This window comes from Erythrolamprus reginae, chromosome 3, assembly GCF_031021105.1.
Source record: "Erythrolamprus reginae isolate rEryReg1 chromosome 3, rEryReg1.hap1, whole genome shotgun sequence".
Taxonomy (NCBI): domain Eukaryota; kingdom Metazoa; phylum Chordata; class Lepidosauria; order Squamata; family Dipsadidae; genus Erythrolamprus; species Erythrolamprus reginae.
In genome coordinates, this window is record NC_091952.1 from 133,906,807 (window position 1) to 133,933,619 (window position 26,813).

General features: G+C 38.7%; 1 protein-coding gene across 12 annotated transcripts in view; it reads right to left on the bottom strand.

Moving 5' to 3' along the window:
• Positions 1-5,419: 5,419 nt before the first annotated feature.
• The window catches only part of RABGAP1L (RAB GTPase activating protein 1 like), a 224,733-nt gene continuing 203,339 nt past the window's right edge, over positions 5,420-26,813 (bottom strand). For 5 of the 12 annotated variants that reach the window (XM_070746727.1, XM_070746725.1, XM_070746728.1 and 2 more), the window contains 6 exons: positions 15,341-15,451; positions 12,190-12,294; positions 11,395-11,478; positions 10,306-10,377; positions 7,792-7,986; positions 5,420-6,751 (listed from right to left, as the gene is read on the bottom strand). In XM_070746727.1, coding sequence (XP_070602828.1) covers positions 6,596-6,751; positions 7,792-7,986; positions 10,306-10,377; positions 11,395-11,478; positions 12,190-12,294; positions 15,341-15,451 — 723 coding nt within the window. In that variant the 3' untranslated portion in view covers positions 5,420-6,595. Of the gene's footprint in view, positions 6,752-7,791; positions 7,987-10,305; positions 10,378-11,394; positions 11,479-12,189; positions 12,295-15,340; positions 15,452-17,735; positions 17,905-18,978; positions 19,167-23,672; positions 23,893-26,813 lie in introns of those variants that run through there. The other 7 variants (XM_070746736.1, XM_070746735.1, XM_070746729.1 and 4 more) reach the window with 5 other exon arrangements.

The window sequence follows — 26,813 nt, forward strand, 5'->3', positions numbered from 1 at the left end:
TTTTACTTCCGCAACCCTACATCGCGAAAAATCGATTATCGCGAGGGGTCTTGGAACGGAACCCTCGCGATAATGAGGGATCACTGTATAGTATTCTTGCTATTCCATTAGGTTTTGCTCATGTTTAGATGTAGTTAGAGTTTCATATATTTTATCGTCCTTTGGAGTTTATATTTCAATTGTTTTATATCTTCAATTATTTCATTATATCGCTACCACTTTTCTTTGTTTTTTTTTAGCTGTATAAGCTATGGTAGTTCCTCTGATATAGGCTTTTAGTGTGTCCCATAGATTTTGTAGTGTCGTTGGTTGTTTCTGGTTTTCCTCTAAAAATAGGTTAATTTCCTTTGCAATCCTTTCTATATATTCCTTTTCCTGTAAATTTAATGTTATTATTTTTAGTTCCTTTCCAGACCACAACCAAAGGGTTATGGTCTACCCATGTTTGTTATTTCTATAGATTCTATGTTTTGACTTAGTTCATTGCTTACCCATATCATGTCAATTCTAGAATATGATTTATGAAGTATTAAATAAAATGTATATTGTTTGTCTTTATGATGTAAGATTCTCCATAGGTCTATGAGTTTTAATTCTTCTACCATATCCTTTAATGAGTTTGGCAGTGGGTTTATTTTTGTGCATTTCCCTTTCCTTGTTATATAATCTTTTTTGGGGGGGGTCTACCACTCCGTTGTAGTCCCTATTATGCATATCCTCTGATGTTCCATTGTCACTAATTTCTTGTGTATTTGTCTATAGAATTCTATTTTTTGTTGGGGGCGTACATGTTAACTATCAGTAATGTTCTCTTATTTTGACTTCCATCATTAAATATCTCCTTTTAGAGTCTGTATACATTTATTTGGTTTCAGTTTACTTTCTAATATATATTGCTACACCTTTTTTATTTTTCTCCCCCAATGATGTATACAGATCTCCTAGTTTTGGGTATTCTAGGTATTTCCTCTCTGTTTGCTTAATGTGGACCTCTTGCAAAAACATAATGTCTGCTTTTAATTTGGTTAGTTTTGTGAAAACTTTTCTTCTTTTTTCTGGGCTATTTAGCCCTTTGATATTTAGTGATACTAATTTAATTTCTTTTTGCATATTTTGCTTCCCCCGCTTGTTTGTCTTTGCTGCTTTTTGTGTTCTTGTCTTAACTCCTTCTGCCTTTTGGACTAATTCTTCTGATTCCTTAACTCTTTTGTTTCTTTCCTTCTTCTTCCTCTTCCTGTCTTTCTTCCTGACTTGCTATTTCTGTTTCCTCCTCTATTCCCAAAAGCTGATGATTTATTTCCTGGACTCTTTCAATGCTATCAACCTTGACCTTTCTACCTTCCCATGAAATTATCATTCCCTCCAGAATGTTCCATCTGAATGCTATGATTTTTTTGTTTAAGATAGCGATCAAGAATTTATAGTCTCTTCTCTGCTTTCTCACTATTCTCGGTATTTGCTTTAATATATTTATTTCTTTTACTTTATAAGTCCATATTTATCCTCATATGGTCACATATATGCTATCCTTTATTTTATTTCTGGCAAATATAACATGGACCTCTCTTGGCAGGTGGTGGCGTTTTGCATAGTAAAACCTCTTTTTATGTGCACAGAAACAAAAAACGCACTGAAACACGGACGCACCTGCATCTCCATGCATGATTTTGCTACCTGCACAGGTGCAATAGCATAATTGCACTCAGGGCCGCCATCAGGAATTTTGGGGCCCCATACAGCCTAAGTGTCTGGGGCCCCCCTCCCTCCTTCCTTCCTTCCCTTTTTCTTTCTTTTTTCTCTTTTGGTTTTTTTCCCCTTCCTTCCTTCCTTCCTCTTTCTTTCTTTCTTCTTTTTATTTCTTTCATTTTTTCTCTTCTTTTTCTTTTCCCTCCCTCCTCCCTCCCTCCCTCCCTCCTTCCTTCCCTTTTAAATTTTCAAACTGTCTTCTTCATATTCCTGGCTGAGGAATTCTGAAAGCTGCAGTCAACTGTCTTCAGCCATTGTCCAGCCCTGTGCTATGGACCCCTCCCTCCACCCCCTGAAGAGGCCGGGGGCTTCTTTCCAAAGCCAGTGGCAGTGATGCCAGAACCCCCTTCCCTGGAGATGGGAGCGGGGGGGGGGGTCTCCCTCGACAAGACCTTCAGCAATACATCAGCCCTGCTGGGCAGGCCTCTTAGCCCCACCAAAGAAATGGGGGTTAAGGAAGATCCCCACCCTCCACCTTGCCCCAAACACTGGCACTATGCATAACCCATGCGGGGGCTTTGGCTTCCCCTCTGCAGAACAGAAGCTGGGGACCTCTCCCTCCACATACACTGGATCCCTATGGCCCATCCGAGGGCTGGCAAAATAGGTGTGCCCCCCCACCTGCTTTTCTCTCTCTCTCTCTCTCTCTCTCTCTTTCTCTTTCTCTCCCTCTCTTTTTGTCTCTCTTTCTCTCTCTACTTTTCTTTCTTTTTCTCTTTTTCTCTCCCTTTCTCTCTTTTTCTCTTTTTATCTCCCTTTCTCTCTCTTTCTCTTTATATCTTTATATCTTTCTCTCTTTTTTCTCTCTCCCAACCTCTCTCTTTCTCTTTCTATCTCTTTCTCTCCCTCCCTCTCTCTTTCACTTTCTCTACCTCTTTCTCTCCCTCTCTCCCCTTCTCTCTTTCTTTCTCTTTCTCTTTCTCTCCCTCCCCCTCTCTCTTTCTCTTCCTCTTTTTATCTCTCTTTCTCTCTTTTTTCTCTTTTATCTCCCTTTCTCTCTCTCTTTCTCTCCCCCTCTCTTTGTCTCTTTCTATCTCTTTCTCTCCCTCCCTCTATCTTTCTCTTTTTATCTCTCTCTTTCTCTTTCTCTCTCTCTCCCCCTTCTCTCTGAAGTGGGGAGGGCCGGGTTGGCACCAAGGGAGCTCGAGACGGGGTGCAAAAGCAAACTACTCTGCTGGCCCAGGCCCACATCGGAAGGAAGGAAGGAATGGTAAAAGGGGCAATCAAGAGAGGAATGGGTGAATGAATGGACGGAGGGTGGGAAGGAAGGAAGGAAAGAGGGAAGGGACAGGAACAGAGGAAGGGTGCAAAGAAAGTAAGGAAAGGTGTGAAAGGGGAGAGTAAGAGAAGAAGGAGTGAAAGAAGGGAATGAGGGAGGAAACAAGGGAGGAAGGAGAAGGAAAGCAAGAAATGGAGGGAAGGAAGGAAAGAAAGAAAGGGGGAAGGGACAGGAACAGAGGAAGGAAGCAAGGAAACTTATGAAAGGGGAGAGTAAGAGGAAGGACTGAAGGAAGGGAGGGAGGGAAGAAGGTAGGAAGGAGAAAGAAAAGAAGAAATAGAGGAAGGGAAGGTAAAAGAGAGAAAGAAAAAGAGCAAGAAAGAAAGAAAGAGAGAAAGAAAGAATGAAAGAGAAATAAAAATAGAGAGGGGGAATGAAAGAAATGGAAGGAGGGAAGGAAGGAGAGAAAGCAAGAGAAAGAAAGAAAGCAAGAGAAAGAAAAAAGAATGAAAGAGCAAGAGAGCAAGAGAGCAAGAGAAAGAGAGAAAGAAAGAAAGAAAGAAAGGCAACTTCAAAGAAAGGCTCACTGAGCATCTCTCACTCTCTCTCTTTCTATCCCTCTTTCTCTCTCTCTCTTCCTTTCTATCTCTCCTCTTCCTTTCTCTCTCCTCTCTCTCTCCCTCTCTTTCTACCCTCCTTTCTCTTCCTTCCTTCTCTCCCTCCCTCCCCTCCTTCCTTCCTCTCCATTTCTCTTTCCCTCCCTCTCTTTCCCTTTTCTTTCTTTTGGTCCACTTCTCTCTCTCTCCACTTCTCCACTTGCCTCCCCCTCGCGCCTCGCCCTTCCCACCCGGCCACCCGCGCGCGCTTACCAGCAGCAGGAATTCAAGTAAGCCCAAAAGAAGCCATTGGCTCCGGGCGGCGTTCATGGCCCCCCCGAACCCCCAGCCCAGCTGGAGCTCCCTCTCGCCGCCGCCATCTCCCTGCGACTGCCTGCGGCCGCTGCAGCCCCCCCCTCCCACCGGGCCACAAAGGACATTTGCCGCCGACGCCAGTGAAGCTTCAGCTGGGCGGGGCGCTGCCGGTACTTCCCTCCTGGGGCTCCCGCTCGCAGCTGTCCCCCGGCTTCTGCTCGATGCCACGGTTTTCGGCGCTGTCCTGCTGTGCCCCAAAGACGGAAGGCGGGAAAAAGGCGAGAAGAATGGAGCTCTCCTTCTTCCTGCCTTCCGTCTTTGGGGCCCAGCAGGACAGCGCCGAAAACCGTGGCATCGAGCAGGAGCCAGGGGACAGCTGCGAGCGGGAGCTCAGTGCAAGGAGCCGCTGACTGCGGGCCCCAATTTGCCCGGGGCCCGGTAGCGCGCTCCCTGTAGTACCCGTCTATCGGCGGCCCTGATTGCACTGGACTCCACTAGCACTCAGAGCCATGAGGGCGAGCACACCTCACTGCTCCACCTTAGCAGCCCATCTCTGGGAATAGACATTATATATATTAATATCCATAAAGAAAACTTATAACTAAGATATAATTATCTTATATCTACATAGGTTCCTTAATGTTGCTTAGACAAGATTTCTTCGGATTTCTTTTTCAGGTGTTGTCATTTAGTTCCCTTTTGTTCTGCCTATGGCAAATCAATCACCCCTCTGTCAAATCAGTCTGATCTTCCCACGTGCCAATTTTTAACTATCTTTGCTCAGACCTTCTATGTGGCTGACTCTCCTTGCAGTCCAAATATTGTCTTTTAAGACCTCTTCAAAGTCTTTCTCTCTTTTATATTCTTTCGTGTTTTAGTCCGAGGTTCCAATTTCTTCTGATCTTCGTCTGTCTCTTAGCCCTCTTGTTTCTGCATTGTCATGGTTGTTTCCATCTCCTGCTTTCTCTCGCCACTAAGTTTCCACTTTGGAGATCTCTTTTCATTGTTTTAGTCGGGTCATCTGTTTGTTGTCTGCTTCTCGATATTGTGGGTGTCTCTCTATTTAGCAGATGCAAACTGCTGCAATAGTTAGCATCTTAATTCTTTGTAGGCACTGTGGCTTCAGACCTGCCATGTTAAGATAACAAAGACAGAGGTTTTCATCCTGGATAGGGAGGGTGCCCTCCGCAACAGCGGGCGAATGCCTTCACCTCACTGCTGCTCGGGATGCCCTTCTTCTTTCACTCGGTTCTTCACTCTCTCATGCCTCGAAAGGTTTCCAGGAAAAGGAAAATAGAGCAGCTTCAAAGAATGGAGATAATTCTTTTCTAGTGCCCCGCGTCATCACCAGATATCTCATTGCAGACTACTTTAGCCTTCCAAAGTGGGTAAAATGAAGACCCAGATTGTTGGGAACAATATGCTGACTCTGTAAACCGCTTAGAGGGGGCTGTAAAAGCACTGTATATAAGTCTAAGTGCTATTGCTATGGTAGTCCTTAAGAGTTCATATTTGCAAATTATGTCTAAAAAAGAAGCACAGAACCAGCATAGTTAAACTTTATTTTACAGAACTGACTAAAAGTCTATTGCATTAATTTGGATTAAAAGGAATAGAACCTTGGAACGTTTTTCATAGCATGAAAACCAGATACACAACTAATAGTCATTTGGTGGTGATGTTAACCTGCAAGATATTATGCACATTATATATAATTTTTAAAAATCCATCAATTTAAGCAATTTAATTTTCCATGAAATAAGCAATTTTATAAACATTTATGTTCAATTCAAAAATGTAACAAATGCTTTTTTGCACTTTAGAAAGATACAAAACAAGTATGATTTCCAGAGAGACACAGGAATCATTTCAAAAATTGCTCTACCAATCATAAATTAGCTTTTCTTTACGCATTTTGGACACATTTTACCATGAATACTTTCTGTCTCCTGTACAAACCCCATTCATATTAATGGAAACAGTGCAAGAGCACCAAGGGTGCAATCCCCCATTAAAATGTATCTATTTTATTTTGTTCTTTGAAAGGTCACTGCTCATAAAAACTTTTGTTAGATTATGTCCATAATCTGCAGATTGGCAAAAGTTACAGTACTGGGGTGGGGAGATTAGTGGCAATATATAAGTAAATTATGGAAATCTTAAAGAAACATGGTTTTACTGCCTGTTCTTATTTAGTAACTTATTTTTTTCTTTTTTTATCATTTGTTTTCCCACTTACATTGTTAATGTAGCCTGAGAGTCAAACCTTAAAATAATAGCTGCATTTTTTGCCAGGAGGAATGAGAGATGTAAAGTTGTTCTGAGATATCAGCAAATCGCGACATTCTGACAAATTACCTTGCTCTTTTCTTATTTTGAAAGATTTAAAAAATATAAATAATTTTAGCAACGTATGGAACACCTAGTTCTAAATTATCCATGTTTCAACACCTAGGTCTACAAAATGACATGTGAAATATGACAGAATTGAGATGGGGCTTCCATCAAGGCAGCTGGGAAGAGTATTCCACATGAAACAGAACCATTATAGAACTTCCCTCTGAAAGGGCCACATTAAAACAAATGAAAGACACAGAAGGAATTGGTTTCCCAGCTGGGTCCCCTGCCTTCCCCGTTTGAACAAGTTCTTTGGAAGAACTGCCAAGGGGCTTCATCTGATTTAGTCCATTGTGCTCTTCTGCATGGGGTGCAGCTAGAACTATGTGCTGCCTTCTTTAGGTGACGATGAGAGTTGAGGCTGCTGTAGAGGCTGTGTGCCTGTTGCTGTTTTGATAGAGTTCAAAGTTTTGCTGAACCAAGAGTTTTTGGCAGTTTGAATTTCACTCATAAGTGCTCCTCTCTGGTGTTCCAGTTCCTAAGGAAAGAGATGAAATAAGTGCTGATAATAGAATGGTTCAGCAGAATAATCTTCAGCTGGCATGAAGAACAAAATGTAAATAAAAATGGAATGCCTAACATGTGCCCCCTCCTGACACAAGGGGTTGCAACTCCCATTATCCTTCTCTGCTGGTCACACTGGCTAAGGATGATGAGCGTTCCAAATTCAGAGTGTACTTCACCTCAATCTATCTCACAAGAATACTGAAGTGAAATACTCTTTGATTTCACGATAAAAGGAAAAGAAATCCTTACATTTTACTTTGAAGTACTAAATGGATAACGAACATGTTGTAAGCTACCCTGAGTGTAAGGAGAAGGGTGGCATAAAAAATAGAATAAATAAATAAAATAAATAAATACATGACCAAATAAGTAATATTGTCCGTTTGGTCGTCATAATCGCTTCAGCTTGCTTTGCTTTGCTTTACTGGCATTCTGCCATAAATGATAAAGGGGGGGGGGAAGAGAATGTAGAGAGGAGGACTGACAGGATGGCAGGAATCAAAAATGCCAATCCAGAAGAGACCAGCAGATCTAAGGACATGGAGAGTGCTGTAAAGCACCATGAAGCAGTATATAAGTCTTAAGTGCTATTGCTGTTGGCTATCTTATTGCATGATGCCTATAAATAATACCAGTTGTTTGTTTGTTTGTTTGTTTGTTTGATTGATTGATTGATTTTCTATGCTGCCCTATTCTTCGGACTCAGGGTGGCTCACAACAAAGTAATACATGACATGTAGAAATCTAAAACATACCAAACCCCCAATTTCTTAAAAAACCAGTCAATTGTATTCAGGCAATCAAACATGAATTCATTGGTTGGCCGGGGTTAGATGTTGGTCTTAGGGGCCCCAAGCCTGTCAGCAAAGATAGGAGTTTAGATTCTTGTGGAAGGCGGGATTTTGGTTAATAAAGGCTTTGATAAGGACAGCCATTAAGTTTTAAATACAAATTCCATTCTTTGCATGTTGAGGGATGCAATAACAATCAGTACATTGAAAATTACATTACCTGTATTTTGCATTTGGCTTCCACAAGTTGCAGCTTAGTCTGTGCCAAGTCCAGTTCCATCTCTCGCAATTGTTTCTTAAGGGCATCTTTCTCATCATCTGTATCTTCTCCTGAACTTTCTTTAGCAGCAGGCACTTTTAGTGTTCCTTCTTTACTGAAAATTTCACTACAGTGTTTGCAAGTCATCACCTTTCCCTGAAATAGTCAATTACAGGGCCATGATGTAAAAAGAAAAAACAGAAATTTCTAGCCATATTCACTATATCAGTGTAATATTCTGGTAACTAATCACTGTGCAAATGAAATAATGTAATGTAATATAATAATAATATAATATAATATGCTGCTCAAAAAAATAAAGGGTGCACTCAAATAACACATACTAGATCTGAATGAATGAAATATTCTCATTGAATACTTTGTTCTGCACAAAGTTGAATGTGCACAACAGCAAGTGAAATTGATTGTCAATCAGTGTTTCTTCCTAAGTGGACAGTTTGATTTCACAGAAGTTTGATTTACTTGGAGTTATATTAAGATTTTCTGGAGTTTTTATTTTGGAAATGTTCCCAATCCACACTTTTAAAATGAAGAATATATAACATACTAGTGTACATGTAAAGTAACGAGTTTTTGTTCTCCCTGTGTCAAGAAGCAACACTGAATAAGGAGAAATATCTGCAAATTAGGCCAGGTTAAATAATCTAGTAGATTTTGTTCATATTGCCCCTTGACAGGAGAACAGAATATTTACTGAAACTGCAGCAGTATTGTCACTTCATATTTTCTAAAGAGGTGGCCTGTGGAAAATGAAGCATCCTATATACCCGTGATGGCATGTGGAGCCGTATCTGCCGAAACTGAAGCCATTGCCCTTGATCAGTAGAAGCATGTATGTGTGTGCTGGTAAGCTGGTTTTCAGCTGCCCTTGCCACCCTCCCCTCCCAGAGCAGCCAGTTGTGAAGTAAATAAAGGACTCTGGGTGTTTCAGGCCTCTGAAGGGCCTCTGGGGGTGTGGGGTAGGCCATTTTTGCTCTCCCCAGCCTCCAGGAAAGCCCCTGGAGACTGGGGAGGGTGAATACCAGGCCTTCCAGGTCCACCAGAAGTTCAGAAATGGACTATTTCTGGCTTCTGGAGGGCCTTGGGGGTGGGGGAGGAGGAAAGCCTCTGGATCCTGGAGAGAGCAAATAATGATATTTTTTTTGTATCACTGGAAGTCGGCAAGCAGGCTGTTTCCAGCCTCCGGAGGGCCTCCGTGTGTGGGTGGGTGTGGGTGGGTGGGTGGGTGGAGAAGGCCTTTTTGGCCTTCCCCAGGCTCTTAGAATGGCTTTGGAGCCTTTGGAGAGCAAAAACAGGCCATCGCCTGCCAAAAGTGGGGGGAGCCCAGGGGGTAGTGCATGCATGTGCGGGGAGCCGGGCACATTGAATAATGGTTGTGGGCATACAGGCACGGCCTCCCTGCGCTCCCCCCGCTTTTCGTACACGACAGCAAAAAGATTAACCATCATGCTATATACTGTGCTTCAGTAAATGGAAAAAGGCAGTTAGGGAGAGAGCAGGTAAACTGTAGCAGAACTGATCAAGATCAGGAGACAGGGGAAAATGTTCACAGCAAAGCTGGCACCTGATCCTTTGCTAGCTCTTCAAGCATTCATCTTGGGATCATGTGTCATTTTTCAAGAGCTGCTCCAGTTGGCCTGCTATCTCATGCTCTGTTGGATTGTAGGTGCAAAATAGAAGACAAAGTTAGGACCCTCACTGAAACAGGATGGAGATCTATTCCTATTTCTTTATTTATAATTTGACTTATTTTAGTTATTGTTAGAATGTGCCAACAAAGAATCTAATTTGCATTGTACTGTTTGCCAATTTTATGGACATCCTTTAGTTGTGATTCAGGAAGTAAGGTTAATCATTCAATAAACCTGTGTATTATTGATATGGTCAGTAATATTTTGGAAAATATGACATAAGATTATTGTAAGCCTATTGTTTGAACCAGTTATTTTCATTCATTTGTTAATTCCTGCTTATTCTGATTACTAGTAATGTCTTCTGATAACTCCCACATCTCTTTCCCGGATCATTGGATTTTGTGTGCTTTTTCTCTTTCTTTGTAATCAGTGTCAGTAGTACTTGGAAAGTTACAGATGACATTCTTCTAAGTATCAGTTATGGTCATGTAACAATTTGGCTTTGGTTTTTTGAGTAGATTTTTTAAAATTAGTTTTACACGGTGGTATTGATGAAAAAGGCTGCACCAGACTAGACACACCAATATTCCTTTGATTCAAAGGTTAGACATGATACATGAACATGTCTCCCTTGCAGTAAGTCCACTATACAAGAAAATTTATTAGGCCAATATTTGTAGAACTCCTAAATCTTTACTGGTCATAGGTAACAGTTAGCAATGTGATTTCAGGTTGTGAAATTGCCTGTTCCTCCTGCCTATCACTAACAGTCTTTACATTTAAATTGAGGCAGTATAAGCTGAGAGAAATCAATTCTCACCTTTACAACTTCAAGTTCTTCTTTACTGGCTACTTGTTGTCTTTCTAGTCTGCTACTCAACTGGGAACAAATCTAAAAGAAGGTGGAATATTTTAAATGGGACCTCCTTTTCAAAATTTGAAAAATTAAACATCCTTTAATACAATGGCAACATGTTCAAAACGAATCAGTATATCAGTTCCTTACAATGTATCAACTCTGTCAAGGATCGTTCACGCCCAATTGAAAGTCTTCAAAAGCAAAAACAAGAAAGTCCAGTTGCCCCCTGAAAAAGCACCTTTGGGACCCAATTAAATTCTAAGATTATTAAAACTAAGATATCATAACTATTGGTATGAGGGTCATGATAAGCAACCTATAATATATCTATTGCAAGTGTTGAACACGGAGAAAGCATGTTTGTTAACTAGACTTTTCTAGTTGAAGGCTAAGAAGTAAATTTTAGGGTATAAAGGCAAGGGTCCCCAAACTTGGCAACTTTAAGACTTGCGGATTTCAACTTCTGGAAGTTGAAGTCCACAAGTCTTAAAGTTGCCAAGTTTAAAGACCTCTGGTTTAAGGTTTAGATTTGTCCTGGGAAATAATAACTGTGTTTTAGCATTTTCAGTTAAAAATACTGAAATATAAACAATAACAAATTTTGCATTAGGAATTGTGCATTATACAAAAATAAAACCCTAAATATATTATCATAGCAAAAATAAACATATCAGAAATGAAATAAAGAGCATATGCTAGTTTGAAACAACAACAAAAAAAAACCTGGACAAGACCCCTTTTGCTTACAACCTCAGCAAAATACATCTCATGTTCACACTTTTTAAAATGTTCTTTGAGTGGTGAATGGACACATTGCTAATCTTTATTCTTTTTTAAAATTCCAGATATTGCTTGATTTCATGTCAGATAAATGCATCTCTTACAGATTCCACATACTTCTGACAGCGTTAAAAGCACCTAGGCCATACCATTATAAACTTTTACCTAGAAATTAATGTATTTAACAGAATCTTTCATCTCCAAATTATATAAACTTAAAAGGGAACTGAAAACGTAACACCCGTCCCCTCCAAAATCAAATATAATTACTTGTTTGTATTCTGCAATGATTGCACTTGTCTTCTTTATTTCAGATTCTGCCTTCTCCAATTGCTTTCTGAAGATCTCCTTTAGCTGCATAAAAAAATAACACTAATCTTAGTCATACAACTAAACAATCTAGGTAAACAGAAAATAATTGAACAATTTTAAAACATACTCTTTGTCTAACAAAGCTACTGTTCTATACTGCCATTTCATATCTTTTGTCACTGCTGAGAGTCTTTGAATTACAGCAGAATAGAAATGTGGACATAGATAAATAAAACTGAAAATGCTGAGCTCTAACTTATTTTAGGAGCTTAAATTATCCATTTAATTCCTAGAATAACAAAATGTTGGTATCTTTTAATTAAAACTAGATTGTCATAAGAATGTGCCTTATTGTAAAATTCCTGAATAGGAATATGAGAGATAAGATAACCTTTATTGTCATTTTTTATTGTAGAGCATATTGGCACACATTAAAAATAAAATTCTGTTGCCCACTTTCACGAAGTTATCGATTTGAGGATCTCACAAATTTTTAATCCTGCAGTTAAATTAATTCCAGTGTGTTGAATATTTATAGAGTGATGAATTGGCTATTAATTAGTTGTAGTTTATTTTAAAAAATCATTTGAAACATGATTTCTTATGCTGTCTATATAAATAGTGTTGATTCTGATTTCTCATTCAAGAGATGCAAGAATTCAAGAATCAACATTTCTTTACATTAAGAGAGTGGTACTTTCTCTGTCCCATTTTCTTTGGTATGACCTCATAAATCTGTGGAACTCATTTTACCTGTGCTGTTTCTTCTTCCTGTTTTCGCTTCTCCTCTTCAGTTTCCACTAGTTTTTGTTTGGTCAGGAGCAGTTCCTTATTCAAAACATCTGCTTTATCTTCAGCCTGGGAATTTCAGAATGACAAGGACTGAGCAATGAGATTCCCTGAATAAACATGGGCAGTGCAGACCTGGGTCCATAAATAATATATGGACATATTTGTAACTGGGGTCTATCCCTCCCCCAAATTCTGGAACCCTGTGATACATGTATCTATGTTGAAAGATCCAAAGTCAATTTCCAATTATTTTTTTATTATTCTGCCAGTAGTTAACATATGGAGCAAATTATATCCAAATATCCAAACATAACACTTAACTCTGCTTTCTACAATTCATTTTATTAAGCTTTAAAATTATAAATTCTGCAAAACTTTTCAATTTTAATATTATATGTAATAATATTGGCTAATATTATTACTGAATAGTAAATGATTATACACTTTAACAAAGAAACCATTATATTTAAACATCCATGTAGGAGAGGGGGGAAAAGAAAAAAAATTCCTATATTAAATCCCCAAATAAGGAAGACAAAAAGGGCCCTAGAAAATAAAGAAAAAAAGAAAATACAACCCTCAGCAATACTATACAGTATTTAATTCTAGTTTACGCAAAAACCATTTTAAATAAGAAAGCAAATTACCGAGGACTACATTATATGATGCTCTTTAATGTAATTATTACGATTCCACTTTTAAACAACAGGTTACATCTAGAGCATTTCAAATCATATTTTAAAATGATCACCTATAATCAATAACATCATCAAGAAAGCACAACAAAGAATGTTCTTTCTGCGCTAACTCAGGAAGCTCAAACTGCCCAAGGAGCTTCTGATGCAGTTCTACAGAGGAATCATTGAGTCTGTCATCTACATCTCTATACTGTAACTGTCTGGTTTGGTTCTGCAACCCAACAAGACCAACACAGACTTCAGAGGAGAATCAGAACTGCAGAAAAAACAATTGCTGCAAACCTGCCTTCAATTGAGGACCTGTATACTGCACAAGCCAAAAAGAGGATTGTGAAAATATTTGCTGACTCATGGCATCCTGGACATAAATTGTTTCAACCCCCTACCCTCAAAACATCGCTACAGAACACTGCACACCAAGAAAACTAGACACAAGAACAGTTTTTCCCCGAACGCTAAACAAATAATTCCCTCAACACTGTCAAATTATTTACTAAATCTGCACTACTATTACAGTACTACTAATATTTTCTCATCATTCCTATCACCCATTTCCTCCCACTTATGACTGTACGACTGTAACTTGTTGCTTGTATCCTTAAGATTTTTATTAATATTGATTTTTTTTCTTATTGCTTATTTGACCCCTATGACAATCATTAAGTGTTGCACCTCATGATTTTTGACAAATGTATCTTTTTCTTTTATGTACACTGAGAGCATATGCACCAAAGACAAATTCTTTGTGTGTCCAATTGCACCTAATCATATTTTCCCCATGTTGACCAATCTAAAATTCTCCTTTGACAGAGATTCCAGGACTATGATTAAACACAGCATTAACATTGTGAGCCGCTAGAGGGGCGGCATACAAATCTAATAAATAAAATAAATAAATAAATAAACATATTTAACTTCTAGTAGCCTTCTAAGAGCCTTGTTCAGCATAGTGACTTTTTTCTATCAGTAACTAATTAAAAGACGACCTACACAAAATTTTCAAATTTTATGTTCAGCATTGAAACAATGAGAACCAAACTTTTTAAAGCATTCTTTGAATATAATTCTAAACATTTTTTGCTCACGTAATTAAGAATTTAGGTTATAAGAAATAACTAATGTTATTAAAGCCAGAAACCATTAATTGGGAAATATAAAATACCCCAATACTCTATTCCAAATGTCTTTCATATTAGCCGAACTTACTTTTCTAATTTTAATTTTTAGTTTCAGTAAAGGCCTTCTATAATATATTCACTGTCTCTAGAATTTCAAAGGCCCCATGAAGACATTATGACTAAATAGTGGTCCCTTGACTTTCGTAGGTCCGACTTTTGCGGAAAAGTTATACCACAGGTTTTCAAAAAATACTAATAAAAAATACTCCACGGTATTTTTGAACAAAACGGGTTTTCCTGCAGCTGCCTGATGTACAATACTATGCATTTTAACTCTCTTTCCCCCCCCCCCAGCTGTCCTGCTTCTTTAAATAAAAGTTCCGCTTCCGCCCCAGTCTCACGATCCCTCCCCTTTAATTCTTGGTACTCTCCACTTGAAGCCGAGCCTTACTGCCGCCGCCACCTCTTCTTCCCCCACCCAGCTAAGCCATCTCCCTTAGTGGTTGTGTCCAACGTCCTAGCTGACCGGCCTGGAATCCTGGCTTCAAGTCCTGGCCTGGATCCCTCTTACCTTGAGCTTCCCCTTCCCCTACCCTGACCCTGAGCAGCGGTGCTGCCGCTGTCACCATGGGAGACGCCAGTAGCGAGCGCAGCAAAGACCCCAGCTAGCTGCTCCATTGCCCCTGCCGGTTCTGGGGGTAACTAAAACCAGGAATGGAGGAGGGAGGGGTAGGAAGGAAGAAAGGAAGGGGGCGTCTCCACTTCATAGAAATTTGACTTTCGTGGGCGGTGTTGGAACATATCCCCCGCGAAAGTCAAAGGACCACTGTAACAAGCTTCTGTACTGTGTTGCTATTCTGTATTTTTAGATAAACTCTATTCCTTTTGTAAAATCTCAACAATTGTAAGGCTTTTGTTACTTAATATTAGAATAAAAGTAATGATCCCATTTTTAAAAATACATTTTCTCAGCTATTTTTTAATAATAGCATTTCAAAAGTCCTTTATAAGAGGAATTTGAGTTTTCTGATCAATAAAAACAGTTAGATAATTGTCTTTAATACTAAAAAAAAGAACTGAAATTCTACTATAATTTGAACCAACAGTTCTACAGGACTGCAACAGTAGTAACTGTCTTGTTGAACTCATGAGTATTCTGTTTTTACGTCTAACTCAATTTCCATAAATAACCAATGCCAAGCATTAAGGGAAAATGGACTTTTCTAGCTTAATTAATTTCTTTCTTTGTTTTACCATTGGACTCTAATTTCCACAGAAATTTAGTTATAGTCATACCTGGTCCAAATCATTTCGTAGAGCAATTTTGCTTGTTACAAGTTCATGAGCAAGATCATCATTCTCTTGCTCAAGTCGCATGCTGGCTTCCTGAAGCCTGCGATTCTCCCTCTGCAGAAAAACAAGAACCAACAAGCAGAAAGTTAACAGAACAGGAGAAAAGAGAAGGTTTGTATCCATTTATATTATAGAAAAGAGATTCAGAAGTGCTGCTAATTTACTGCATCCATCAAAAGCTAAGCAATTAATGACATGATACACTCTTCATCAGTTAACCAGATTAATTTCAGGTAGCCAATATTGTCTTGATATTGTATTCTATATGTAATTGTCATCTTTCATAATTATTCCCATATATCATGTAAATGCTTACTTTATCTTGAATGCAAAAAACATTCCATCCCTGACATATGCCTTGCCTTAAGAAATACAGTACTCACAAATAAGAAATACTCACAAATAAGGAATATCGTTGATAGTTTACTATGCTCCCCCCATGCCTTATTCATTGCTGTTACCCACTTTTTAGATCTTTTAAATATTTTTAATATATTTCTTAGTTTGTATATGTAACTTTATTTTGTTGTATTATTTGTACCCTACTTTCCTTATGCTGGGTTTTAACAGTAATAAGGATTTGATTTGATACCGAAGTTGAATTAATAATATCCAAAGCATGCTTAAATAATGTATTTTAGTGTCTTTTCAGCGGGACTCATGACATAAGATTTTTGAAACTGCTAGCTTAACTCAATCTGGTCTTTAAAACGCTACTTCTATTACTTCTACCATCTTGATTTTTTTAGATTCATAGAAGCAGGAATCGGACTATATACAGTACATGCAATCTCTTAAACAGGAGCAAATGTAAAAACAAAACAGGCTTGCTTGAGATATAGACAACAAGTGTTATATATTTACCTATTGAAAGTAAAAAACAAAGTATTATTAAGGATGAAGAATTTCCACAAAAGGGATATATTTTTAATTGTTTTTGTATATTGTATATTGTTTTTATTATTGCTGTGAGCCACCCCGAGTCTGCAGAGAGGGGCGGCATACAAATCTAATAAATAATAATAATAATAGTAATAATATATTCAGAGTATGCATAAAACAGTAAACATATTTTGTTTCGAGGTCAGAACAAAACAGCCATAGTCAAGGTGTTCTGAGGATGGAACAGACACATTTTCTCTGTGTAGAAGAAAAAATTCAAGAAAAGGATGCCCTTCATGCCCATAGTAATATGCTTATTGAAAGCCTCTTGCACAATGATTTGTGAAAACTTTCCCCATGTCTTTTAAAGTGTTCCATTGCGAATAGAAAGAACATGGAAGTATTTTGGCCTAGCTTCTTGCCAATAGCTACACATGGTCACACTAGGACTGCTCCAGTCCAGAAGGCTTCTGCAATTACCGTAATGCTTGGGCATTACGGTATTACCATAATGCCCACCTCATACTGTTGCATGAGGTGGGTCCCTGGGAAGAAGGGTGCACTATAAAGCACAAAAGTATCCCCCCCTCATTTTTCCAGAGCAAAAAATCCACATACAAAAATTGAACACACACATATAGCACTATTATGGCCATTTCCAGGTTCTGAAAAAAAAAATTGTCAGAAAAAATTGCATGTAAATAATATTAAGAATGCTATAATAGAAAAAAAACTACTTTTCAAAATAGGAAACAACAGCATAGACGAGCAGTGTAGAGAGTATATGTAACAAAGTGCAGTAAAACAACTCAATAGAAAATCCTTCATTTTTAATGTCTTTTGAAAGTTCAACATGAATACATACAAGAGATTTTAGAGTCCATGCATTAATACATACATCATATTTGAACTAGCAAAATGCAACCAGCAATGCATTTTTAAAATGCATCCTGAAGCTACATATTGACGAAATAAAAGCCAAAGTTTAATCAAGTAAACAGTGAAGACATTGTGAAAAGCCTTTAAGTTGGTTTGCTAAGCTTTGGTGTGCATGTATAGTGTATGTGCACTCTGTGCATTTCCTCATGTCTTGTCAATTTTAACCTCAATCTTTATAATTGAACAAAAATTCTTTTTAAAATGCATCATTCAATGTAACATCTACAGAATAAATACCATGCACAGAATATAAGACATGGGGAAAAAAGTTACAAATCATTCCAATATGGTGCATTAATATTTCTTCTATGTGTAATTGATAACTGTTACAACATTAGCAACACTTATGTGTGAAACACCGTGGTTCATGCACATAATACACAATTAGGTTTACCTGCCTTATTTATCTCCACTCAACTGCTTCTCTACATGGGACACTGGCATTCTGTTGATGGCATTCACATGAACTCTAATTTCCCTACAGCAAAGAATGTTTAAAAAACAACAATTTACTTACCCACTTGACAATGACATAAAGTTGCAAGTGATCCTCTTCTCCTTTTCTCTGGCATGGAATCTGTCCTGCTGTGATCCAGAGAATGGCCTCCATGTGCATGTATGGGGTATGGGGCCTCTTCACAGTCACTGCACCTTGATTGACTGGGACCTAGTAACATCCTTATGGGCTGTGCATGAAGGAGGGAGGGAGAGTAGGTGGGAGAACTTTGAGAGAAAGCTAGCAGAATACCATTTTAACTTAGGTGGGTCAATATATAGATAGGCCCCAGTACAGGTTGCTCAGGTGATCCCTGACTCATGAGAAATAAGCTGGGGTTCGCCCCAATATGAAATTAATGCATGAGAGAGGCAGATCAGCTACTATTAAAGGAATAGCGCTCCCCCGTGGAGAGCTGGTTGCCTGAGATTTGAAGGGTGAAGTAAGGGACTATCTCTCAATTTCTCACCAATGGCTTCATGAAAAAAAAGTGCCTTAAGAAAGAGGTTTGTACTTCCCAGTCAATACTCCATGTGGGAAAAATGAGATATCACAGCATTACTTGCCTTGGATCTGTCACTCAGGATGCAGGAACTTGCTATTAATCAACTTTGATCAGGTGTGGCAGTCCAAAACAAGTAGTTTTCTTATCTTCTTCAAGCTCACATAGTGACTTTTGTTCTTTTGGCAATGCAGCAAAGATGTACTGACTGCCGTCAGTCTTCTATGTTTCTAAGATGAGGCTGGTATGGTTGGCCATGCCAAGAAAATTCCCAAGCTGGAAACAGAGTCTTGTCTGCTACTACTACTATTAAGCCTCTCTTTTCTTGGATACCGCCTTTTCTCCCTTGCTCCTTCTGAGTCTAATCTGCAACAAAGGAGCTTTACGAACCAAGTGAGAGATCCGTTCCTGATCAACTGTCCTTCACCTTTGGGTCATTTCCTGGAATAGTTCTTCTTTAAAAAATGAACTGAAAGCAAAAACTGACTCATGCCATATAGCATAAGTATAGAGACAGCTTCAATTATTTCTCTATTCTTGAGGATCAGAGATATGCATTCAATTTATCTTGAGAAGATAAATTTAAAAACAGCGAAGGATGATATCTCTCTTCTAGCCAACACTCAAAGTGCTTTAAAGTTCATTAGGGTAAAATGTTGCTTCAACAGTGGGAGGGATGGACATAGAGAGGGGGTGGGGTGCGGTGGGTAGAGTAGGGTAGGGGATTGAGGCAAGCAGACAAACAGGAAGACAGATACTCACTGATGAGGCAAGCAATAGTAGCAGTATTGCTACTGCTTGTGGTGGGCCAGTCAATGGAAGGGCAGTTGATCTCATCTTCCTTCCCCATTGGTAGAACAGAGTCCCTCATGGCTCTTCATTCAACCCTTAGGCTTCTTATAAGGAATTTTACTCTGCTTTAGCATTCCATTTCCAGAACACCCCACCCAGTCTCAGCCAACCAATGCTGATACACCTCTGGCTAGACATGGACAAATACTCTGAAATAATAATTGCAAAACCCAACATCGAATTGCAGAGCAAGGCACAACAGTGAGCATGTCAATATGTTGCTCAATATGGGCAACTATTGTTCTGAGTACAGTATGTTTTGTGCAAAGCTCGAAACAAAACTCTTGCAATCTATGTGTTTGAATTCAAGTTTGGAATACTTGAAAAGGCTGCTTCAAGCACAGAAATTTTTCTGCATTGTAATGCTTTGTAGAATACAGAATTGCTATTGTGTTAAGTAAAAAAGATTTATAAATGCATTCTTATTTAACATGATTTTAACCTAGAAAAGTAATATTCTGATGTTTTGCAAAGTGGCGCTCAAGGCGGCAAAATGCGCGTATCATGCCACCTTGATTGCATCAGCGGAATCCCACCCGGCCGCTCTGTTTAGGGTAACCCGCTCCCTTCTTAACCAGGGGGGAGTTGGGGAGTCCTTGCAGAGTAGTGCTAAGGATTTTAACACGTTTTTCGCTGATAAAATTGCTCGGATTCGAGCGGACCTCGACTCCAATTGTAAAACAGAGTCGACTGACAACGAGTCAGTCGAGGTGACTGGGGCTAAACATCTTTGTCCATCTGTCTGGGAGGAGTTTGACTTGGTGACACCTAAGGAAGTGGACAGGGCCATTGGAGCTGTGTGTTCTGCCACCTGTCTACTGGATCCATGTCCCTCTTGGTTGGTTTCAGCCAGTCGAGAGGTGACGCGGAGCTGGGTCCGGGAGATTGTCAATGCTTCCTTGGGGAGCGGGTCCTTTCCGGCCCCTTATAAGGAGGCACTTGTGCGCCCCCTCCTCAAGAAGCCTTCCCTGGACCCAGCTGTACTCAATAACTACCGTCCAGTCTCCAACCTTCCCTTTATGGGGAAGGTTGTCGAGAAGGTGGTGGCATTTCAGCTCTAGCGGTCCTTGGAAGAAGCTGATTATCTAGGTCCTCAACAGTCTGGATTCAGGCCCAGCTACAGCACGGAAACTGCTTTGGTCGTGTTGATGGATGATCTCTGGTGGGCCCAAGACAGGGGCTTGTCCTCTGTCCTGGTGCTTCTTGACCTCTCAGCGGCTTTCGATACCATCGACCATGATATCCTTCTGCACCGGCTGGAGGGGTTGGGAGTGGGAGGCACTGTTCTTCAGTGGTTCTCCTCATACCTCTCTGGTCGGTCGCAGTTGGTGTTAGTGGGGGGTCAGAGGTCGACCTCTAGGTCTCTCCCTTGTGGGGTGCCTCAGGGGTTGGTCCTCTCCCCCCTACTATTTAATATCTACATGAAACCACTGGGTGAGATCATCCAAGGGCATGGGGTGAGGTATCATCAATACGCCGATGATACCCAGTTATACATCTCCACCCCATGTCCAGCCAACGAAGCAGTGGAAGTGATGTGCCGGTGCCTGGGGGATATTGGGGCCTGGATAAGTGTCAACAAACTTAAGCTCAACCCAGACAAGACGGAGTGGCTGTGGGTCTTACCTCCCAAGGACAATTCCATCTGTCCGTCCATTACCCTAGGGGGAGAATCACTGGCCCCCTCAGAGAAGGTTCGCAACTTGGGCGTCCTCCTCAACCCACAGCTCACATTAGAGAAACATCTTTCAGCTGTGGCGAGGAGGGCGTTTGCCCAGGTTCGCCTTGTGCACCAGTTGCGACCCCACTTGGACCGGGAGTCACTGCTCACAGTCACTCATACCCTCATCACCTCAAAACTCGACTACTGTAATGCTCTCTACATGGGGCTACCTTTGAAAAATGTTCGGAAACTTCAGATCGTGCAGAATGCAGCTGCGAGAGCAATCATGGGCTTTCCCAAATATGCCCATGTTACACCAACACTCCGCAGTCTGCATTGGTTGCTGATCAGTTTCCGATCACAATTCAAAGTGTTGGTTATGACCTATAAAGCCCTTCATGGCACCAGACCAGATTATCTCAGGGACCGCCTTCTGCTGCACGAATCCCAGGGACCAGTTAGGTCCCACAGAGTGGATCTTCTCCGGGTCCCGTCAACTAAAGAATGTCGCTTGGCGGGACCCAGGGGAAGAGCCTTCTCTGTGGCGGCCCCGACCCTCTGGAACCAATTCCCCCCAGAGATTAGAATTGCCCCCACCCTCCTTGCCTTTCGTAAGCTGCTTAAAAGCCACCTCTGCCGTCAGGCATGGGGGAATTGAGACCCTCTTCCCCCTAGGCTTTTACAATTCTATGCATGGTATGTATGTATGCATGTTTGTTTTTTTTATATATTAATGGGTTTTTAATTGTTTCTAACATCAGACTACTATTGTACACTGCTTTATTGTTGCTGTTAGCCGCCCCGAGTCTCCGGAGAGGGGCGGCATACAAATCCAATCAATCAATCAATCAATAAATAAATAAATAAATATATCACTGCTCAATTAAAATATAAATATAATGGAAGTGCATATATTGAAGTATGAAAATATTAGTGATAGGGATTTTCTGCATTAAAGTAACAATATATTTTGTTTTTATTTATTTTTCAAATACACATTGAAAAAGAAAATAAGTATGTGGTACATATAATTTGAAAAAACAATATGGCAAATAGTGAACAAATCTCAAATATTCAATAAATCTAAAATATCATATGACAATGTATTCTAATACAATTAAAAACTTGCTATAAGACATTTTATACACAGTTTCTAATCGGAACATAACTCTATTGAATTTTAAAAATACTTTGTCAATACAATTAAAATAAGTAAGAGGAAAAAAAACTATAAAGATAAAGAATACATTTATAAAATATGATAACTAATATGAAAATTATGTCAAATTAAAACATTCCATTTCTAGAAATGGTTTTCAAATAAGATTGAGTTTTGCATCAGATTTACATCTTTAATATGAAGTAATTCTAGATATTAAAGCAAAATCCCATTATTTGGTTAAGTATCTTTTGAGGTTAGAGAATAAAATGCTTCTCTGAAAACTCAGAAATTGAAGACAAGAACAGTCAGTGTTTAAGGTGGACACAGGTAATCCTAGAATTCATTACAGCTACTTTTGTTACAAATTACTAGCAAGGGGTGGTGAAGCCAGTCCAAGAAGGTCAAAAAGTGTGTTAAGTCCTTAAACAATACTGAAACTAAGTTGCTTAACAATTTAGCTTAACAATTGTAAGTTCTCAACTTACAACCACAATTAAGCCCAACATTTCAATTGCTAAGCAAGATATGTCACTGAATTTTGCCCCATTTCATGATCTTTCTTGCTACAGTTGTTAAGGGAATCAACCTAGTTGTTATATTAGTAACATGACTGTTAAGTGAATCTGGCTTCCCCATTGACTTTGCTTGTCAAAGGTCACAAAATGTCCCTGGGGTCACTGTGACCATCATTAATACATGCCAGTTGCCAAGCATCCAAATTTTGATCCTGTTACTATTGGGATGCTGAAATAGTTCATTAGGTTTAGTGACAAATCCTCACAAGTCACTCTTTTCAGTGCCGTTGTAACTTTGAAAGATCACTTAAGTCGAGAACTCCCTGTACACACAAATTCTGTATTTCAATCACAAGACATGAAGTTTTCAGTTCCTAAAAAACAAAAATGGAGAAGCTGGCAATTCTCTTGCCTTGTGTTTTTATAAATTTGCAAATCTTCTATTATTTCTTTATTTCTGGAGACTATCTGAAAGAAATGTGAATAATTCACTAAAGCCTGCAAAGCTCTGAAGGCATCCAGCCGGAACAAGAGTTGAGTTTATATTCTCTATTAAGTGCTTGCCAAAAAGCTTCAGTGTTTGCAAAGCAGATAGCACAATGTGAGCATGAGATTTCTGGCTCTGCATTTACAGACAAGTGGGCAAGCAAGCTGTGCGGTAGGAACTGCAGCATCCTCCTCCTTGTAATAAAGAGTGTGCCAAATTTAAAAGGAAATATGTCTGATATATTTAGTGAATGGTTTTTTTAAAAGCCTGTGTGTCCAATCTTTTCTTAGCTTATTAAAGTCTTTTCTTCTGGAGATGAAAAAGAAAGGTTATGCCACACTTAATCCATTGTCTTAACAAGAAATAAGTCTTGCAACAATAGATGTAATTTATTTTTTTAAAACAGTAATTAAAAATCACTTTAGTCCTGAAAAGCAGCAACATTCTCAGAGGGAAATTCAGTTAAAGCATCTCAAGTAATAAGTAGACTGATTTTGTTGCCTCCAGGGAAGAACCTACTTGTTAACACTGCTACACAGAAGATAAGTCTGTGCAGTGCATATGCCAGCCAAACTTAAGATAAATATGTAAACAGAAGCACTTTTCCCACTGCTACATTATCTGTAGTCTAAAAATAAAGATGGGGCTCTGCATCATCAACTGGAAAGGTGAGGGGGAGAATTCTCAATTATCAGTTAACAAGGAGGATACTGCATTTCCAAAGACATCAAACACCCCCCCAAAAAAAATTACAACATACAGTCAAATAAAACTTACCTCCAGCACTGTCATAAAGCAACTACCATTTTCAAACATGGATAAAAAGTTGAAAAACAAAAAGAAAAGCAATCCAATGAAATTTAAAGACAAATCAACAATAATTAGGAAGGGAACAAAACCCTATGCTGAGAATTCTGCTTGGAGGTCCAGGACTTCACTTTTGAAAGATAGCTTATTTCCTACTATGACCTATTAAAGCAAATGTTTGATTGAAAGGAGGAAGCTCAGACTTTGAAGGCAAGTCCTAACTCACAAAGCTGTCAGCACAACCCAAAATGAAGAATAAACAACTACTGCAATTGGTACATTTGATGCAAATAGATTTCACTATTGCTTGTAAGCTGGGTGTGTCTCATCTTTCACCACAATGCACACAACATGTCTTTGTCAATTTAAAAAAAATATCTGACTCATTATGTAGAAGAGAGCTTTTGATATTGGTTAATTTGGAATTTTAAAGTTTCATGTCCAAATTACTGCAAACTACTTTAGCCTTTACGGGCTAAAATATTTTATATTTTCCACCGTTTTTTCTGCTGCTATCGGTAATTTAAAAATACAGACTGAATTAGTACTATTAGCCTCAGTTATATTAATACGTAAGGATATATATCAGCCACTATTTTTTTCTATTTCTCTGGCTCTGCTGCTGAAATAAATGGGCTAAAAATCTTGCCAGATAGAAGTAAATTCTGCATTCCAAATTCCAAACACATTAACCAAACGAAAGTTTCATGAAATTGGGATGCTTATTACTGTAACTGAGCTTCATTGAAGAAATGTACCATGAAAAGACTATATGCAACTCTTTCTCTTATTAATATGATGCACCGACATGTATGGGACATGAGCATGAACAACAAATGTATTGTAAATTAGTTGACTGAATGGGAATGAGAGTTTTTTAATGATCTTAGGGTTTTAGTTTAATTAATTTAAACTAATTGGATTTAGGATGCTACATTGCTCCTTTATATGTTGTAACCCGCCCCGAGTCCTCGGAGAGGAGTGGCGTATAAATCCAATAAATAAATAAATAAATAAATAATAAACCTGCTTAATCCTCCTGTTTTCTGCTTTCCACACAACAACCTTGTGAAATGGATTGAGGTGAAAGAGAGTGACTGGCCAGTCACTCAGCTGGCTTCCATGCTGAGAGTGGGAGGAGCCCATGGTCTCCTGGCTTTTAGGCCTGCACCAAACTGCCTCTCTCTGATTTTTCTTAATGGATCAAATCAGTATGCTGCCTGTATTTTCTGCCTTTAGGCATAAATTGTCATATTTTGGTTATATATACTGTTCAAAGTCTATGAGCTCTTAGGTTTTAAAACTCTTAAGACTATCAGACTTTGAATGCAATATCAAAGATCTTGCTGTCTGTCTAAACAAAAGGTTTAGAAATCTAGCAGTGTTGCAAAATATCTTGACTACTCACTGTTAAAATAATTGCTCAACAAACTGCAATCCTTCTGAATAATAAAGTTTCTATTAATATGAAGAAACCAGGTTTGGAAAATGTTTTTGCAGGGAGGAATTTAGTTGATTTAGTTGATTTAGTTATTCAGGGCATATGCTTCGTACTCAAAATCCTACTATTTAGTAAGTTATTTAAATAACATCTAACTACCTGTAGCCAAGTTAGCAAAATATAGATTGACATAAGCAATGGTATTTCAACCTTTAAAATATATGATAGAGGAGAAATATAAAGGAGATGTAAAGAAAACCTCTATCATACATTTGCTCTTCAAACTAAACAACAAAAAGGTGGTAAGAGAACACATTCATTACTGAAAGCCAAACTTAAAAAAAATATGCATATGCATATATATTACTGAATAAATATGAAATCTCATTTGAGTTAAATTCAAAACACAATAATTGCACTGACATACCCAGTGTTCACTCCATACAGGCAATCAAACGAGGTCATAATTGGCACTTAAGTACAAGAATTATTTTCAATGTGTCTGATAAATAGGACCATAGTACAAAAAATGTATGCCACATTCATTAGACTACTATACTAACAGTACATTTAAACTCAGTGAACTATCTATGGATCCACCCACACCAAACACTGTCTCTTTTATGAATGGGATACCGCAATTCAGGCATTATTACAAAAATTGAACGCTAATAATCCAGGGGATTATTTGTTTTTTTCAATAATAGTGAAATACAGACATTTCAGAAAAAGACACAACTGACACAGGAACATGGCAATGAACAAATGATGCATTCAATTAAGTAAATCTAGAATGATCAGCTGCCCAAATTTCTAACAAAAGCTCTTCCACAACTGTGACAGACCCTCCAAACTACCCTGTTATTAGAATCGGTAACATATATTTTTTCTTAATGTCTCATGATGTAGAAAATTAAAGAAAACTAGCTTGTGTTCACATTTTTCCTGAGTATTTTGTTCCAATGTTCTTTGATATAGTGGAAGAATTCAACAAGGCAGTGTGGAACTAGAGACTCATTCAGCGAAGCATAAAGAAGAAAGGGTTATGCTCATCTGTAAAAAGGCTGTCTGTGTTTGTTGTGAATATATTATCAGTCAGGAAACAGTGGGAATTCTTTTAGCATTATCAGTGAATAAGCATGTATACATGCAGCACACTGAGTTCTTCAATATTTTTGCAAAGTTAACAAAAGAATTCACTGTATCGTAAATGTATCCAACATTCTTGGAATGAAGGAGTCTTCAGCACTGAGAAACATCTCTTTTGATCATCCTTTGATCCTTAAGTAACAATGAGGAAATGTTTTTCCTCCATTTCCAAATTCCTCCTGCCTGGTTATCTAAAATTTCTTTTTGATAGCAGACAACAGGTTTCTCTTGATTATACTGAATCCTAACAATATCAAGGAAATAGTCATGAACAGAATTCTTTCTTTCTACTTCTACTAATAATTGGGACACAAAATTGTCTGCTACAACATCCTACCTGTCAATGGCTACTTCAGCTTCCACTGCAATAACATACAACAGATACAAACTGAAGGTAAACTGCTCCAAACTCGACTGCATAAAACACAACTTCAGCAACAGAGTGATCAATGCCTGGAATGCACTACCTGACTCTGTGGTTTCATCCCCAAACCCCCACAACTTCAATCTTAAACTGTCTA